We start from the raw sequence: 18,367 nt of genomic DNA, 5'->3' as shown, positions 1-18,367 counted from the left end.
TGTCTTATTAGACATTGCGGCTGTATGCGCTAATGTCTCCATGGGTTTCTCGGGCGTTTGCTATCTAACCATCAAAGCGGTGGAAATGAATGATGATTACGGCATCCCTTTGAAGAACAAAGAGGAGTCGAGGTTCTAGATGTGGGAGTCAGTGACACTGAGCCACGTGGGCAAACGCGAGAGTCTCTGTGGCTTGGATCAAGTCGGGAAATAATTTTTGCCTGTGTTTTCTTCTTGTGTTTTATTGGCACTGCAACCATCTTTCACAGCTGATGTTTTGTTACAAAACATTAGTAGGCTATTGAAATTGCAAAAGGCAAGTCAAAACAGTCTCTTAACAGTGGCATAAAAAAGCCAAGAAGTAGTTTTGCAGTATAAAATGTATCTGTTATCTCCTCAACTATTTGAAAGTTCAGATATTACTTTTATTTTTCACTCTTGGTACTAGGATGTGAATGTTATGTGAGAAATCTAACTCAGTTGAGAAAATAGCTGGACAGCATAACAGAAGGCTAAAAATCAGCCAACCAGACAAACTGGATTACAATTCACTGCTTATGTGTTTTATGTAAAATGGGAGTATTCTCTGCATTAAAACTAAACAAAACACTATAATTGAGTTTTCTGTTCAGAATAAAACAAATGGTATTTTTTATACCATATCACTACTCCTGAATACCTTTTAAAAAGCTGGCTAATTTTGGAGAATCAAAGTTCATATTATGCCCTGTGTCCCACACTTTAAATTAAGGAGCTTGGTTCCATCTGTGTTTTTTTCAGTTTTGTTACCTGGTATTAAATGCGAATAATTCTTATGGAATAGATAAATAAATAAATAAGACTGTGAGTTACAAATGCACGAATCACCGATGGCATGATTCCTGCAGCTGTACTTCAAACCATGTTATGAAGGAAATAATGGTGGATGTTTAATGTTGTGACGCCCGTTCAGAAGTGCCTTGGTATGTTTTTGTGCCCATGGTTTGGCATCATGGTGCCTTCAAGGCTGCACTTCCCAGAGAGTGTGCCTTGCTCGAGCAGGGGGAGAGAAGAGTAAAGCTCTTGCAGATGCTCCAAGGCCATACGTGCACCATCTACAGATGGTTCGTGGCTACCCAGGATGTTTCAACCAAAGTTTGCCCATGGCACTGTGCTCACCAGGGCTGGCTGGGAAAAGACAAGTGTTGGCTATCGTGTGTCTTCTGTGCTCCAACGGTAAATCTGACACTTGCGGAAGAGGTCAGTCCTCTTGGGACCGCAGGGGTTGATGCTGGGATGCTTGTGTCATAAAGATGGTCAAACAGTGGGGCTTATCGTTGCTGTGATGAGTAATGTCTTCAGCCCATCCAAAATGCTTGAAAACCAGTGTTTTGAGCAGCAAGTGTGACTACAAAAGCCAGGTATTTTTTGACTATGGAAAAAAAAGGTGAAAAGAGCGTTATTTGTAAAGTCTTACTGCATCTTTTGAGTGACAGTCCTGCAGTGGGATGAATATGAGACCGTAAGGTTTTGCATGTTAAATGGGTATATTTGGAGTTGGCTAAAATACTACTCAGATGATGCTTGTTCAGTTACATGGATGGTGTGGCAGCACCAAAGTACCAAAAAGAGCATCTTTGGATGAATGATGGTGTAGTTCTCTGTGCAGTCCTAGCGTCACCTGCCTGTGCTGGGCAACATGAGGAGCCCATTTGAGGGTCACGATGGTTGTTACCTTAATGCACTGAAGGGGATTTAAACTCTCAATACTGAGAGGTGTAAAATGGGTGCAGCCCCAGCTCTCACCATTATGCTCCACATTCTCTTCATTTGCAGATCTCTAGAGCCCATGGCAGGAAAGTAGGAGAGCATGGGGTTGCTGTGGTTTGGGGATCTTGTTCCTCTCTTTTGCTCGGGTTGGCTGGAGGAAATAATGGTGGATGTTTAATGTTGTGATGCCCGTTCAGAAGTGCCTTGGTATGTTTTTGTGACCATGGTTTGGCATCATGGTGCCTTCAAGGCTGCACTTCCCAGAGAGTGTGCCTTGCTTGAGCAGGGGGAGAGAAGAGTAAAGCTCTTGCAGATGCTCCAAGCCCATACGTGCACCATCTGCAGATGGTTCGTGGCTACCCAGGATGTTTCAACCAAAGTTTGCCCATGGCACTGTGCTCACCAGGGCTGGCTGGGAAAAGACAAGTGTTGGCTATCGTGTGTGTCTTCTGTGCTCCAACAGTAAATCTGGCACTTGTGGAAGAGGTCAGTCCTCTTGGGACCACAGGGGTGTTTCCTGGGCAATTACACCTGCGGATGCAGATATGCCCCTTCCTGCCCCAGGCTCTCGGGCACCATGTAAATGTGTTTGCCAACAATACAAGCAGCTCACAATACTACATTCACTCCCTGGTTTACTAAAAAAAAAAAAAAAATAGGAAAGTAAATCAGTAGTAGCAAATGCTGAAGTACAGTGCGTCAGTTTAGTTACTTTTTTCTGTAATGTTAATAACTCATGCAATGGGGAGAAAGGTGTGTTTAGAATTTATCTAATAGCCTTCAGGAAAGTGATGATTAACTCTGGTGTTTCATTGTGCTCTGGGAAGGCTGATGTCTTTGTGTATAATCATGTAAATGTTGCTTGTTACAGTTTGGTTTTTTTTTTTCTGATGTTAGAAGTAATTGATTTCCTTAGTAAATTATTTAAGAATAATGCATATTTTTTTTCTGATACTGACAGTGATTTTTGGATTGAAAACAATGGGTAGAAAAGATGCCTCTACAGCAAGGACTCCTGTTGACCAATACAGGAAACAAATAGGTAAGAGATCTGAAGAAAAGTTTGTGTGCTTAACGAAAAATCTCTGGTTTTTTGAAGCCAGCGCAGCTTGTTTAACAAAATGTATTATTCTTCTTCAAAAAGTTCATGTTGCCTGTGAGTGGTACAAAATAATGCATGCTCTAGGAAAACATTTTTTGTATACTGTTGACTAGTTCATTCAGCAAAACCTTTTTTGCAGCCAGGGTTTCAAATAACTTGAAACGAGTCCATGTTCTGTGTTTGGAAATGCTAGTGAAATACTGCAGTGCTACATGATGTTTCTAACTGTTTGAACTTTCCTGATTTTCCTCTTTGTTTCCAGTGTAAAATATGGGCATTTCTGACAAAATACTTTTACAACTTTGTAAGAATTTTTGATACACTGAATGACACAGACCTTTACATTGTATAATGACATTCATTCTCACATTAATGGAACACTTTTAACATTTTAATACTTTTTTCTATTTTTTTTCTGTTCTTACCATTGTAAATGTAGGTGATTTGTATACAAAGTACACACATGCACATACATGAACACAGGTATGTACATTGCAGACACAAATCCCTATTTATTTGCTTAAATGCGAAGGTATTATTTTTGGAATCCATATATCAGGATTATGTCTAGGTGTTAAATAGTGTTATAAAACAGACACAATATTTTAAATGTACGTATATAAAATGAAGTACCTTAATCTATTATCAGTTATTTAAGTAAATGACTTTGTTTTACAGTTGCTAAGCACCCACATCTGTGTTTAAATATGCAGAACAATGGCAAGTGTCTGGGAAAAAAAGCCTGTTTATGATGTACATTCTCATGGTTAAAGAGCTAGTATATGTGAACAATCTTATTTTTATAATCTCTTAATTTTTTTAGTGCTGCCTTACTATTTTAACATAAGTGTTTTAATGGTCTTTCCTGCATTTAAAGTTGAAATAAGGGGTTATTTTATATTTTATTTGTTTTAGATACCCATGGAATGCTCTATATTTCCTAGTCCTGGACAGTTAACATGACTGGCTTCCTTGGTTAATTCTCTGACATACTTAGAAACGTGGCTGAAGACCTCTGAGTAACTTTATGGATGGGAAGCAGATAGGCTGATAGCAGATAGCCCACCAGGACAGATGCTTAAATAGGTGGGCTCTCTGCTTTTGTGTGATTTAGGTTTTATGCAGAAAACCTTGTGAGGAAACTAGTACCTAGCAGAAGATGGCACCACAAGTATTTCGCCCAGAGGGGTTTGATAAGAAGTGGGAGGCCTGCAGCTCATCTTTGGGACAGCTTGTCCTGTTGTAACTGGATGTTTGGAAAGACGATGTTTAAATCAGAATCAGCTTTCTGGCATTTTCTCTGCATGTTTTTCATTGTGGTCACTTATTTTTCAGCCGCTTCCTTTAGGGTTGCTTTTATTCCCTTTGTGAACACCTTCAGGTGGCCACAGTTGGGGTCATTTTTTAAGGTCTTCCACAGGGTGAAAGAAAGCAGTGATCTCCATCAGGATCCCCACAGAGCAGGCTGGGCTGGTGGAGGACCAGGGAGGTGTAAAGCTGCGCCTGAGACTCACAAAATTACCTCCTGCTTTTCCATAACTTGGGCTCCTTCTTGCACATTATCACTGTGCGGCACCATGGTTGGACGTCTCACACCTGTGAGATGCCAGGACCGATCAGCTGTGACTGAGCAGGGGAGAGGACACTGCGCTGTAGCAAGTGTCAAGAAGATTTGTATTGGGGCCCAGCACTCAGAGGGATCCTGTTATATAGCTGTTATATAGCTGACTCTCTGGTTTTAGGCTATCATGTTGTCTGAACAATTTGACACCTTCCTTGTTTGTGATACGACGCAGTAGTGTGATCCATTGGGTACTGCAAAATACAGTGTCTGAGGGGGTTTGTATTAAGCTCCTTTTCCTTTGATGTGATGCATTGCTCTTAACTTGGCAAAAGCAAGTGTTAAAAATTATCATAGGGAAGAATATCACACCTGCAGGCAAATAAACTGCATAACCTAGAAGCTGTTTCTGTGACTCTAGTATTACTTAGAGGACAGAGAGCAAGAACTAAAATAGACTATCCACTGCCTTTTACTCTGATTATGGCTGTTCCAGCTCCCACTCTGGTCATTCACTGGTGTAGCCATAGAATTTGCCAATGGAAATTAGTTCTCTGATCTCACCAGTAAACCTAATGAATGTGAGAGAGGGGAGCTCAAAATTTATGGATGTATGGTTTTATACCTCAGTGTTGCAGGCATGTTTGAGTTTTAGGTGTAAGCATTTTGGTCTAACTTTAAGCCTGGTAGCTGAGCTTAGTGAAGTTTTCCCTCTAGTATCATTATGCCTTTAGGTGTATTATAGGACAAACAGGTGTATTATTGGCAAATATTGTCCAATTATGGCAAGAACTTTTATTGCCATAATGAATATGGAAATCTTTCAACTTTTTTGCCATTACATCTTGATTTTTTTCTTCTTATATAGTTTTTTGTGAGTGATGATAATTCATCTGTTTATCACAGAATCACAGAATGGCTGAGGTTGGCAGGGACCTCTGAAGGTCATCTGGTCCAACCCACTGCTCAAGCAGGGCCACCTAGAGCCAGTTGCCCAGGACCATGTCCAGATGGCTTTTCAATATCTCCGAGGAGGGGAACTTCACAACCTCCCTGAACAACCTGTTCCTGTGTTTGACCACCCTCCAAGTAAAAATCTTTCTCATATGTTCAGTGTGTGCCCATTGCCTGTGGTCCTCTCACTGAGCACCACTAAGACCTGGCTCTGTCCTCTTTGCACCCTCCCTTCAGATATTTACACACACTGATGAGGTCTCCCCTGAGCCTTCTCTTCTCCCGGGTATGCAATCCCAGATCTCTCAGCCCTTCCTCATAGGAGAGGTGCTCCACATCCTTCATCAAATTCTTCGTGATTTGATTTCATTCAGGTGCTTATTGGCAATTATATAGGAAGACTTTCAATTTTTTCTTAAAATCTGTTCGTTAAATAAGCCCTAGATCTGGCAACGTAGGTACTTTTGCAAAGAGTACTTTTAGGTACTTCGTACTTAGGTACTTTTGCTTTAGTGTGAGGCCATTTAGTTGAAGACCCTCCAGAATACGGAATGCTGTCATGCTCCAGGACTGTGTAGCTTATGGGAGGGTCATTCTTGTTTGTAGGAGAACAGAGACAGAGGGCTCATCCATCTTGGAGAGGGATGTTTGATCGCCGTTTCCCAGATAGGTTATATCTAGAAACAGTGGGCAAAGGAAGGCTGCATGGGGCCTGTCTTTAAAAACTTAATTTATCAAACCCATTTAAAGTTCTAAGTCCATACCTGGAGTGATTGCTGTCCTTCCTTTGCATATGTTCAGTATCTATGGATTCTTGAAAATCTTATGGTGGATGCTGGCTGAATAGCTATCTCTTGCTGACTAAGGGTGTGGTGTTATTTTTTAGCTCATGATTTAATGTTTTCTAGCTTTGCTGGAGAGAAGGTAACCAGATTGAAACTTTTTTAATACCTTTTTTTTTTGGATTGAAAATGGCAGTCTTCAAGGAACAACATGTCACAAAGTCGTATCAACTTCAACACAGTTTTCAGTTAGATGTTTAGTGGAGTAATTTGATATAAAAGCAGATTTTTAATTTCATTTTGTTCCAAGCTTTCTGTTTTGTTCTGAGTTTCCATACGGCACGCCACATGTTTGCCCTGTGCCACGGTTCAAGTTCACGTTGATCACTTCAGTTCAGCCGTTTGCCTTTTTCTCTCCTGTGTGAGCTCAGGATCGCTCGTGCCTTGTTTGCCGCTGTGCCATTAGCAGTTGCTGTTTGCTTGAGACATGTTTTCAGAGGATTCCCCAGGCATAGAGACTGATATTGCTCTTCTCTGTCAGCTGGCTTTCAGCCATCTCTCCTGCCACCAGCCAGAATTTGTCTGGAGTGCCTCTTGTTCAGCAAGTGCTCTGGTATCCGACAGCAGCACCGCCTTTTCTGCGAGGAGCGGGGGCAGCCGTGTCGTTAGCAGACCAAACTGGCACTGGCTTCTTGAAGACTGTCCCCAGGTGGGACAGGCAACAACAGCAGCAACCTTTTCAAACTGGCATGGACTGTGCCAGGAGGAAGGAGGATGGTGAAGAGGGAATCTCCTGGTTCGATTCCCCGTGAGCTGCTGAGGCTCTGGAGGGGGCATGAGGAAAAGTAATCTTAGCGCTTTTTATTCATCTCTCTCATGTACCCAAACATCCACGTGTAGCGCAGCAGCAAACGGGGCAGCTCTCCTGCACAGCATTTCCTTCTCACTGCTGCTGTTTGTGCTGCTGTGCGTAATTTGCTGGGAGCGAAGGAAAGGTGTGAGGCAGTATGCATCTTTCTACATCTATGCAGCTTTGCTCCACAAATGCTGTGAAAATAGCAACAGGTTTTGTACCATATTTGCTTTGTTTACTGTTATGTGTGCTTTAAGTTCCCAGAACAATTCCACATGTATATTTTCGATCCTTCTTCATCTGGTGTGTCGCTTGCTCGGCATGGAAGCCACAGGATTTGTGGGTAGTGTTCATGACTCGTGTGATTGCGGGATCCTAAGCAGGCATACTGAGAGGATTATAGCATAACTAAAACCTGGTCTACAAATCAGGAATAGACATACTTTTGGCTCTCATTACTGTTGTGTTGCTGTAGCATAATTTTTCATGAGGAGAGGTTGTTTGCCAATCATTCAACCTCCAATTTGTAGACTCAAAGGTCTGCTTATTGTCTGCTCTCTATCTTCTGACTTGCCAGCATGATCCTTTAGGAGCTGGAGCTTATGAAGACACAGCCCAGGGCACGTCTGGAGTAAACGAGGCTCCTCACATCCCCCGGGAAGGAGTAAAATTATGAATGAAAATAAATTATATTTTCATTTTGGAAAGCACAGGGTGTTAGGCTGAGCACAGTGGCTCGGTGATGGAGGTGGTGCTCAGTGGCGCAGCACGTACAGAGGGCTGAGGTGGTGAAGGGGACTGGGTGGGAGTCCTGAGACCCCAGCTGCAGCAGTGCAGGCGAGGAGAGAGAACTGCCCACCTGAACTAATAGATAAAATTCTATTAATAAAGTTGCCCCTTGTTTTAAAACTCCTTGGTGTGAGGAACTGACGCCACATTCAGGAGAAAGGCACCTCATCCTAGTGCCAAGGGTTGTGGTCCTGCTGTAGCCCCAAGGAGGTGGATATGAGCTTGTGAGTGTGGTGGGCAGAGCTGGGGTCTGTGGCCTCCCAGCCTCTTGCACAAGGCAGCTCAGCTCTGAACTGGGTGATCACCAAAGGAAGCAGTGCCAGTCTCCCAAATAAGGGCTTTTTTGTGGTAGTATGGTTGCACTGACAACATGAAGGTATAGACCTTGGCGGGATGGATGGATGGATGGATGGATGGGAACTAGCAGCAGCAAGAACATCTCTGGGGTTCCCATTTCCAGCTACCATCTCAGTCGTGAGCATGGACCTATTGTGTTCTTGTCTCCAGAGGGAAGCCCTTCTTGTGGCAGATTGCCATCTCCACTTGCCTTGCTGCTCAAATAAATGTGTTTCCTCTCTACCACCTCACCTTTTCTTCCATTTGCCGTTATCATTCACCTTCACTGTTGCCTTCTTTATCCTGAGTACTGCTATTACATACTCAAATCAAACTGGCTGCTAACAGTCTCCCTTTTCCACGCAAAAATGGAAATGTGTTACATTTTGAGACTTTATTCTGAAATATATTACATACTTCAAAGTGAAATGTGATTGTTTTGTTTTGGATCAGGAAATGTTTGTTACCAGCATCAAAATTTTAGATTTCGTTTCTGAAACAACAGTAAGAGCAAAAAAAATGTTTGAACTGAATTTGTGCCGAAAATTTCAAAATCGCACCATTTGTCACAAAAGAGGAATTCCTCTATCTTTTATCTGTTGAGAAAAGGCACAGGACCAGAAGGCAGCATTTGCATCGAGATCTCTCTCTGCTGTCACAAGCAAATATATAGCAGGACTGATGTCAATGGAATGAAAATTCTCCAAACTATTTTTATAATTAGTCATCTTTTTTTCCCTGTATTTGTTGTTAGTCACCTATTTATTGGGGGAAAGGTAGAGAGAGGAAAAGCACAGAAACAAATACGTGCTATTCTGAGTTGAGACAATAAGGGGAGAGACCCCTACAACTATTTATTTAGAGTGTGAAAACAACCCAAGAAATAGGCAGTTCCAGTGCACAGGGTGCCCTTTTTTTTGCATGTGGAACTCTTGATTTTTTTTTTACTCTCTTGACTTTTTCTAATAAAAATGTACTATTAAGCACATAATAAAGAAAAGTAGGAAAAGAACCCTCTTTTTGCTATTATGTGTGACTGTTGGCAAGTCTTGGAATCTTTTCCTATACTGAGTTTCATACATCACAGTGAAATGCCACGGATACCGCATGTAGTCCCTTTCCTTTTGTTTGGGAGGAGGTTTTATGAAGAATGAATTTCTTTGTCACAGAAATTGAACTAGATCTTTTGGTCAGTGATTGCTGTTTCGATTTAAGTTTTATGCCAGTGGCATCACTTCTTGGAAACTAAAGCAGGAGCAGCTGAGGAAAACACTGCTGTGAAGTCAAGCCCAGCCTGGCTATACTAATTTATTCCACATTTTGTGATGATTGGGATGTTTTAAAATATGTTCTGTGATGGCCGATGATGGATTTTAAGCACATAGAGTATGTGATCACTTATTTTTTAAAGTCCAAAGCAGTACAGCTATATTTTATTGCCTTGGCTTGGAGCATAAAAGGTGATGGTAGGTCTGGATATGTACTTGTGTTTGCATGGGTATTATTGAGTTTTCATTTGCTGGGCAGACGCAGCCCCAGCATGAGCAGGGACAGGGGTCTGTGGGAGCAGATCCACATGCCGTGCATGTGGATACTATGGAGGAAGGTGCTGTATCTCACCCTTGGCTCCCATTCCTGCTCCACAGCGAAAGCCTTGGTTTTCTTTGAACTTGGTTGATTATACTACTCTTACTATACGTTTATACTATGCTTGTAGAGTACCTTTTTACAGATGGAGGCACATAGTCTACTCTTATTTTAATCTCATCAACAATATCACCATTTCACCTAGTGGAGTTGCTACAAATTTTTTTATGGATGTAAATGAGAGTGAAATTTGACACGCTGTTTCCAATGACTGAACTGTGTTTCAGCATGGTGTTATTTCAAGCATTTGCAATTCTTGTGAGGTATCTGATGTCTACAGGGCTCTTGAAATGATACATATTTGTCTTCATACGAACTCTCATCTTCTGATTTGTTCTTCAGTGGATTCATTTCTGCAGTCAAAAAAGCCTAAAACAGCCTCTTTGCATCCCCTCCAAAATACATAAAAATTTCACTATAGACACATAAGCATATATGTATTTCATTCAGATGCAGAGCGGTTTAACATTTTTAGAAATTCTTTCACCAGGCTTTCAAAATCTTAGTTCGTATGTGTGAAGGGTGGACTTCACATTGAGATACGAGTACTATGAATCTGTAAATCTAACTTCAGACACCCATTTCTAAAATTCTCAGACATAATTTTTCTATATATACAGTCTTAATATATATGCATTCTCTGCATGTGGTGTATGTGCTTATATTTCTAGGTAACATTATGTCGATATAAATGCATGGAGAGTTGGGCAGCGAACTCCAAATCTTATTTCCTCGTATTTCATCTTAAATCAGCAGTGCAGAAGGTGTGAGAGTGAAAAGCCCAGTGGACATGCATCTACCAAGATGTGCATAGTTGTAACTGCATTTCTTCAGTTACAGTTCTATGAAATATAGTGCCTTTTTTTTCCCAGCAGTTATGTTTTGTCCAGCCATTATCCCACCATGGCGGGTGGCAGTTTGTGAAACCTCCTGTGCCCCTCCACTCTTTGGCCTAGCAGAAATGAAGGCAGCAAGGAGCCTGGCGAGCATTGCAGGGGGCACTGGTCTAAGAAGAAAGACACAGAGTCCCCTTGGCTCAATTCAAGAGGTTTAACTGAAGGGACTTCTGTATTTCATGCTTCAGGATGTGACCATGTGCATTATGTAGTTCAGCAGGTATTGCACCTATTTATGGCCTTAAAAAATATGTGTTCAGGGTAAGCACAACCATAGAACGGTCAGCTGGCTTTTGTAATGAATTTGTTCACATTGGTGATTGCTATCATGCGGTCCATTAATTGCACGTTGTCAGGGATTTCTGTAACTCATTTTATTAAAAATATTATTTTCAATGGAAGCTTTTGCTTCTATTATGCCTTATTTTGGAAGAAACTTAGGAACTGGCTACATTGTGGTTTTCAGGGTCTTGAACTATTTATGGGATTGTCTGCTAGGCTCTGTGTATTACTTGCAGGCTTGAAGTGTTGGATGGGAAATGAAGTAACAGGGCAGCAGGCGAATGATTTTAGTAAGCTCAGACTGCTAGAAAGAAAATACAAAAAGGCAGTTGCTTAGTTTGAATTACAGTTACAGAAATCGCAAACACCATGTGACTAGATTTTGCTTTTACTCGATCGTAAAGGCTGATTAAAAATAAGCACTACTTAAAGTATTCACATATTTGAAGTTATTTTGAGATTTTTCATTTGTGTAGCAATTGGATCAGTACAGCAAAGCACTGTGAACGAAGAGCTCTGCAATAAGAAGTGGAATGTGGGAAATCACATACTCTGCCCAGACTGAGTGCTCTGGTTGCAGTTAATAAATCTGCAGATAATATAAGGCAAGTCACTAATATGTTTTTTAAACTCTGAAGTACTTTACTTGGAATCTGGTCCTTGTCATCATCCCAGCTACATAGGTACCCTGTTTACCATGGGACTGACTGTGTGAGTTTTGCTCTGTGAAGGTGTTGGTAGTGTTTTCAGATAATACACATATTAATTTTTCAAGAGGTTTGACTTCCTGTTGAATAGGAAAAGTAGAAAAAGCCTGCCTTTTCCTTAATTTATTTTCTGTTAATATCTTATCATTATCACCATATCTGCATTGGTGCTGTAAGATTTGTAGCAATACTAATATCCTCAATTGTGATATTTCATTTTTCATTAACAAAGTACCAGTAATTTTAGAATTTGTTAGAATTATTTTTCCTATGGCATTTTAACCAAATGCCTATGGGCTTTCTTGTTCGTAAGAATTGGGGTTTGAATGATCTAGAGTGTGACAGGTAAGAGGATGTGACACAGCTCACCACTAAATCACTTGCTCAGGTTCAGCCTAGGTGTTAGTCATAGGAAGATGATAACTGCCTGGCAGATATTAGGTGGCATTTATGATGCAATGTTTGTACATTCAGTTCCTAGCATAGAAGTGTTGAAAAACATCATTATTTGTTGGCAGTCAAAACAGAGAGGAGCTGGATAATGAACTAGCATATGGAGTGAAACAGTTTCAGCGTTAGATGTGGTCCCTTACACTCAAGGTTACAGGATACTGATGAGAGCATGGCCCACATTCACTGAAGCTGTTTTGAGTCTGAACTCAGAGGGTGCATTCAGTCCCTCACCTTTGGACCTCTTGAGTGTTTGTGCTCGTGCTGACCTGCCTCTTAGCAGTGCTAATTGGTGTGGACACAATGCTGTGTACTATGGCAGTGCGTCTCCTGGTTTGAAGCTGGCTTGCACCTAAAGCAGTTCACGTCACAGGCAGAATGAGTGTAGACCTGGCCTGAGGGACCTCCAGTCACTGTCACTGGAGAGCTGGAAGAAGATAGAAGTTAAAGTAGGGTGCAAGTGGGACCTCTTAGGAGTTTCGCAGGCACTGTGTGGGAATGTATAAGAATCATCTCTGTAGGCTTCTATTCAAACAGGTGAAAGGATTGAGTTTGGGCTGGTGATTCATGTCTTCACCTGTAGGTTAAACGTGCCTGGTACTGCATTATATCACTGATGACAACTGGCATGGAATGATCCTGACCATACTGTTGAACTCTTTATCCCTAAAACAGAGTGGCTGCTTGAAAACTGCTCCAGGCCTATGTTAATTCTTGAGCCATGTGTAGGAATTGCCTGGGAGAGGGCTGCTCTGGGCACAAACTGAGCCAGGGACTGGAGTTTGCAGGACATTGAATTCCAGTTCCAGTTAGCATTGTATAATATATTGGTACACGTGCCAACAGATAGGCAGAAGGCACAGTTTGACATTACCAAGTGACCTTTAGCAACACCTCCCTATCTCTACTTGTTCCTATCCACATGTCACAGTGTGTATTACACTATACCATCCTCTGGGATGGCACAGCTGTTTGTGTACCATTTTGATCTAGCTTGAAGAAAAAGATTTGCTTGCATGCACAAGCTGAGCTAATACGCACCAAAGAGCAGGACGGCACACAGCAGGGACTGAAATGTGTGGCAAAACTCACACCAACAAGTGCCATAAGCCAGTATTGCTGTCGAACCTATTGCAGAGCCAGGCTGGATGTGCAATAAATCTGGGAAGAGTCTTTATTCCATATAACATGTAGATTGAACAGATTAGGAAGTGTAAGAAGGATTCGCTTCCTGCGTAGGCTTCCCCTGACTTCTTAGAACCACTTTTGATTTCAGTCCAGTGGTCTCTGTAGGTCAGATCAGTCCTGCTGACTGAATTACTTTATGAATAATAACTACAATCATTTAAAGCCATGTATTTTAGAGGTATTTTGCGTTTTCTGCAGTAAACAATGATTTTGTCTTCCATACCTGTGAAAGGCACAAGAAGACCTGAATGCAGTTCTTTTTTTGGCATGGCTTTTTCAATAATGTTCAGGTATAGTACAGTGGATTTTACCTACCAATCATTAGAAAGAAATGGAGTGAAGTGAGTAGTGGGATTTTCTCTGAAGAAATACTTTTCCAGAAAAGAAGCTGCAGTCTGCTATGTCGTTTCTGGAATAGATGGGGACTGTGCAAACTAGAATGAACTGCACAGGGAGAAACATTGAATAAATTGCAAATCAAATAGAACCAAAGGTACAATCCTTAACATACTTCCTAGTGTGAAGTGTCTCAGAAAATCAACCTGTTAAGTACAATACCAGATGGAAACGATTGGTAGAGTTACAAGAAAATCAGACTCATGTCTGTAACACAGGAGGCTCCATGTATCTTGATAGGCAGCTTGGAAAACCACAGACCCTATAATGTATATTCCATGGAAGACTTTCTGTCCAAATGGCTTAATGGAAAAAGCAAATATGACCTGTTGTGTTTGTGCAGAGAAAAATATCAAATTCTAATGAGTAATCGTCATGAAAAGGACCAAGAGGGAAGTGCTTTCATGTACTCTTCAGAGACGGAGAATAAAATATTTTGGCTGCAGCAAAAGCAGAAAAAAATGTAGGCCACAGAGAATTGTCTTCCCCATCTCACTTCTATCACTGTTGCAAAAATAGAAATTAAAAAGCATAGTTCAGTGTTAAGTTTTTTGCTTTAGCTAGCTACCTTTCAGATAATTTTTAGTCTGAAGGGAAACACTTCCTACAGTCAAGAGTCTTTGAGTAGGAAGGTTGGATATTATGGTGGCGGAGATTTGGGACAGGTGTAACACTGCTGAATTTAGCAAAGTTATTTCAGATGCTTATCCTTGTAACTGGGAGCAAGATCCAATCCATAAGAGTGAAGATAAAATTAATAACATTTAGATACTGGAAAAGCTTATGATGCTTCTTCACAATTTCTTTGTAGTCTGTTGTCAAAATGCTATAAAAGAACTGTGCATGTTGCTAACTTAGTAATAATTTTGGAAAAGTTTCATGATAAAGGAAGCTAAACAACCGTATAGGTTGTCCAGAGAAGTTGTGAAATTTCCATGTCTTGAAATTTTTTGAAACTTGAGTTGTATGAAGACATGAGCCATGTGATCTAACTTTGAAGTTAGCTTTGCCTAGCTTCTGGTTAGCATAGGTCACCTTCACAGGTCCATTCCATCCTGAATTATTCTGACGTTCTCTGCCAGTATTCTCATTTGTTTCTGAAATGCTGGGAATATTTGCTTAGAGTGGTGCTGGCACAGAGTCCTACCACCGAAAAAGATCTCAGAGCTGCTCAGTACACTCCTGTGCATGGGTAGGTGAAGAAACAAAACCAATGATATGGTACTTATCATACATCGCTGCCTGGGAATCTCGGGGTGGGCTGCATCAGCATCTTAAATTATGGCTTGTATCTTTATTTTGATGACCAGCTAGCTCGCTACCAATGCTGTAAATTTGTCAGCCAGAAATCTTAGAGGAAAGGTCCCCTTGTTCCTGACAATCAGCCATGACAATGAAAGAAGTGTATTTTATCCTTGTATGTATTTGTACTTGTAAAGTAGAGATAAGAAATACTGAAGCCATTAAATATGGCACTGGAGACAGTGGATTTGAAGTATTGAGTACTGCTTTGCTCATCCATGTTTAACAAAGGTGAATTGAAAGTGAAAGAGATGCTGAAAGAACTACTAGGGTGACCAAAAAGAGCCTTGTTTAGCAGAGCTGAACACAAACTAAGACAAATTTGGTTCCTCTCAGTGAATGTTTTAGGAGTGAACACTTGGGAAACAACGGTCCATATATGTACAGTCTGTAACTGTATACATTGTCCATAGAGAAATGTAGCTGGAAATTTGAAGACAGTTTCTTGCCAATAGGAGACTGAGCTTCTTGAGTAATATCCTACTGGTAGGGCTAAACAAACAAGAAACCAAAACAAATACCCCCCCAAACAAACACAAAAAAAAGTCCCAAAACCAAAGTTCTAACTTGTTTTCCAACTAATCTTTTTCTATGATCAGTTTTGAACAAAACTGAATGATACGGGTGCCTTTACTGAAAGAGTACTGGATTTCAGTAGTTCACCAAGTCCTCCCTAGTCATATGTTCCATATGGACAAAGTTTCACTGTGAAGTGGAGCAGCTTTCCAAGATATATTTATAGCCAGAAAATGTATTTGGAAGGATTACCGTAACTTTCTGACTGTAGTTTTACTTATATAAAAATTAATATTGAGTATTTTCACCAAAATCAAGATTTCAAGAGAACTGAAAACAAAATCTTGATTTCCACAGGCTTTTCCCTTTTTGTTGAACAGAATATGAAATTCACGCTGAAAGTCCAGGCTGAAAGGAGAGAGATGAGGGAAAAGGGAGTCATTCCAATCATAACTTTAACCTTTGTTGCTCAGGGCTTGTGCCTTCCGCATAATGTAATGAAACTATCAGAACATTTCCACAGCATCATCTTTTCCTATTGTGTTTTTTGTTTGTTTGTTTGTTTTTTAATGAATCTCTGGGTGTACATTTGGTGATACTGCTCTTTTTGTTTTTTTGTTATAGAAGCGCAGGACTTAACAGCCTATCCATAAGTATAGTGTGGAATTTCTCACAGGATCCCCAGTTGTACAGCTTTGACAGGGCTTTCCTATGTCACCCCTTGGCCCTGGCTGCTGCAACATGTCCCGCTGGTAGGAAAAGGATGTGACTCAGGCATTCTTGTCATCAAAAAATGTCAATGGGAAACTAAAAAATGGTTCATACCAAATACTTGTAGCAATTAGCTCATCTCCAGGGGGGCAGAAAAGAGAAATGCAGAGTATTTGTAGGTTGTTAAGGAACCTGGGAACATATTTCATTTAGTAAGTAAATAGGAGGAGTTTGGAAACAGTTTACAGCAGGTGCCAAAGGTTGTGGAATAAGGACACGGTAATATGAGTTGTCTCCATTGCTTACATTGCTGACTGAAGTGCTGTCTTTATGTGGACTTTTCCTTCTCCACCTATTTATTTACTGAGCGGCATATGCAAAATCAGTCATTTCCCAATAATTATTTTAACCTAGCTTAGCACAGTTTGAAAGAACTTCATGTGGGTGTGCAACACTAAGCATTACTGAAATCTTTGGCACGAAATTGCTCAGATCTTGGAAGTGCATACCAGTATGGGGGATATTGAAAGAGCTTCATTCCTAGTAAGCCTCGGAAAAGGTTGATATATTGGCTAGAGCAAGTTATAATTGGGTAAACACCCGGAGTAGAAAGTGATCAAGGCACACAGTTTATGTGGACATATCACAGGGACATATCAGCCAAGGCTCCCATTTGATTGTTGTGTGGAATGCTGGCCTCAGAGAAGAATGAGGTAAGAAAGACTGTTGCCATGTTTCACCTCATCTAATCTCTGCACTTTTCCTAACCCAAAAGAAGGAAGACTGTTATCTGTAACTGCTCACATATCTGATGAATCCAAATGTGAATGTCTTGTCCAAGATCATACCCAAAACATGTGGCCGACAGAGGAAAATATATACTGGTCCTCATACCCTAACCATAAACGTATTTGTCACCTTCCACTGGTCCCTTGCCTCACTTACTGAACTTAATACAACTTGATCAATGAGTCTTATAATCCATATTTACTTAGCTACTGAAAGAGGAAAGGACTTCTGAGCAGCATACATTATCATAAAATGATAAAAGTTCATAAAATTCTGTATGCTGGTATATATGTTAGGAGCAGACAACTTTATATTTATACCTTGACTTTTCAATGCCTGCCTTTGAACTTGTTAGTATCTGTATCTATATTAAAAATACAGGTGGGTCCCTAAAGATTTTTCCTATGATATTTCTGTGGAGAAAAACAATAAAAAATAAAGCACTAGCACACCATGGAGTGAACTGTCGGTGAAGTCATTTTGGCATGCTCTGTAGCCCTTTTACTGTAAGAAAAAGAAAATTACTGATTAGAACATGAATATTAAATTAGTATTCTATTTCTGCACACTTTTGGATTTTGCACCAAAAGAACTAAGAAGTAACTCAATGTAAATCGTCATTTCATGTGTTTCACTCAAATGCTAGTTGCACTATTTTTTTTTTTTATAATTTAGTGTCCTCTATTCTGCAAATGCAGAATCCTTTTGCCAAATTCTTAGAACTTGACATAATCACATCCACTGGCTTTTTCTTGGATCTAGGAAAAGTCTGTCTGTTGTAAGGACTGCCTTGTTATTGAAAGTGAAATTGTGTCTCGTCTCTTCTGAGGAAATGTGCTGTTGAAAAACAGGCCGTAGGGAGGGTGTGTGGCTTTGTTTTGTTCTGTGTTTTGGTATCTGTCTACAAAATGAGACATTTAGGAAAACAATACACTCCAAATGTAAGACAAACCTGTAGGTTGTGAGGAACTGAAAAATGACTCTGAAGAACAAATGCATTGACTGTTTTCACTCTGCATGCTATGTATAACAAATGTGCCCTTCCTGGTGTGCTTAAAGAACGGAATCAGTCAGAGTGAGAAATGTTAATAGGGAACCATTCAGGTCATTTACAAATGAGCTCTCATCTGTCCTGTGCAATACCCGTCCCATCTGCTGGGAGCCCACTGCCATGGACACTGGGGGATTCTCTGCTGATGCTGCACATCAGGACTCTCCCGCAGGAGATGCACTTGAACTAGGACCAAGTCACCGCTCACCTAATGGTGCATGGCTGAAGTTGTGTGTCCCCTATCAACTGCTGGACCACATTAGGTCACTACTCAGAGGGACTTCTTCAGCCAGGGAAGACAGTGGG

General features: G+C 40.7%; 1 protein-coding gene across 3 annotated transcripts in view; it reads left to right on the top strand.

Moving 5' to 3' along the window:
- Positions 1-18,367, top strand: part of TRIQK (triple QxxK/R motif containing) — a 64,916-nt gene that overhangs the window by 15,773 nt on the left and 30,776 nt on the right. For all 3 annotated transcript variants that reach the window (XM_065053968.1, XM_065053967.1, XM_065053966.1), the window contains exon 2: positions 2,711-2,791. In XM_065053968.1, the coding sequence (XP_064910040.1) occupies positions 2,731-2,791 (61 nt within the window). In that variant the 5' untranslated portion in view covers positions 2,711-2,730. The remainder of the gene's footprint in view (positions 1-2,710; positions 2,792-18,367) is intronic.

This window comes from Columba livia, chromosome 2 (assembly GCF_036013475.1).
Source record: "Columba livia isolate bColLiv1 breed racing homer chromosome 2, bColLiv1.pat.W.v2, whole genome shotgun sequence".
NCBI lineage: Eukaryota > Metazoa > Chordata > Aves > Columbiformes > Columbidae > Columba > Columba livia.
Note: the sequence above shows the minus strand (reverse complement) of the source record. Positions and strands in the feature narration are given on the sequence as shown.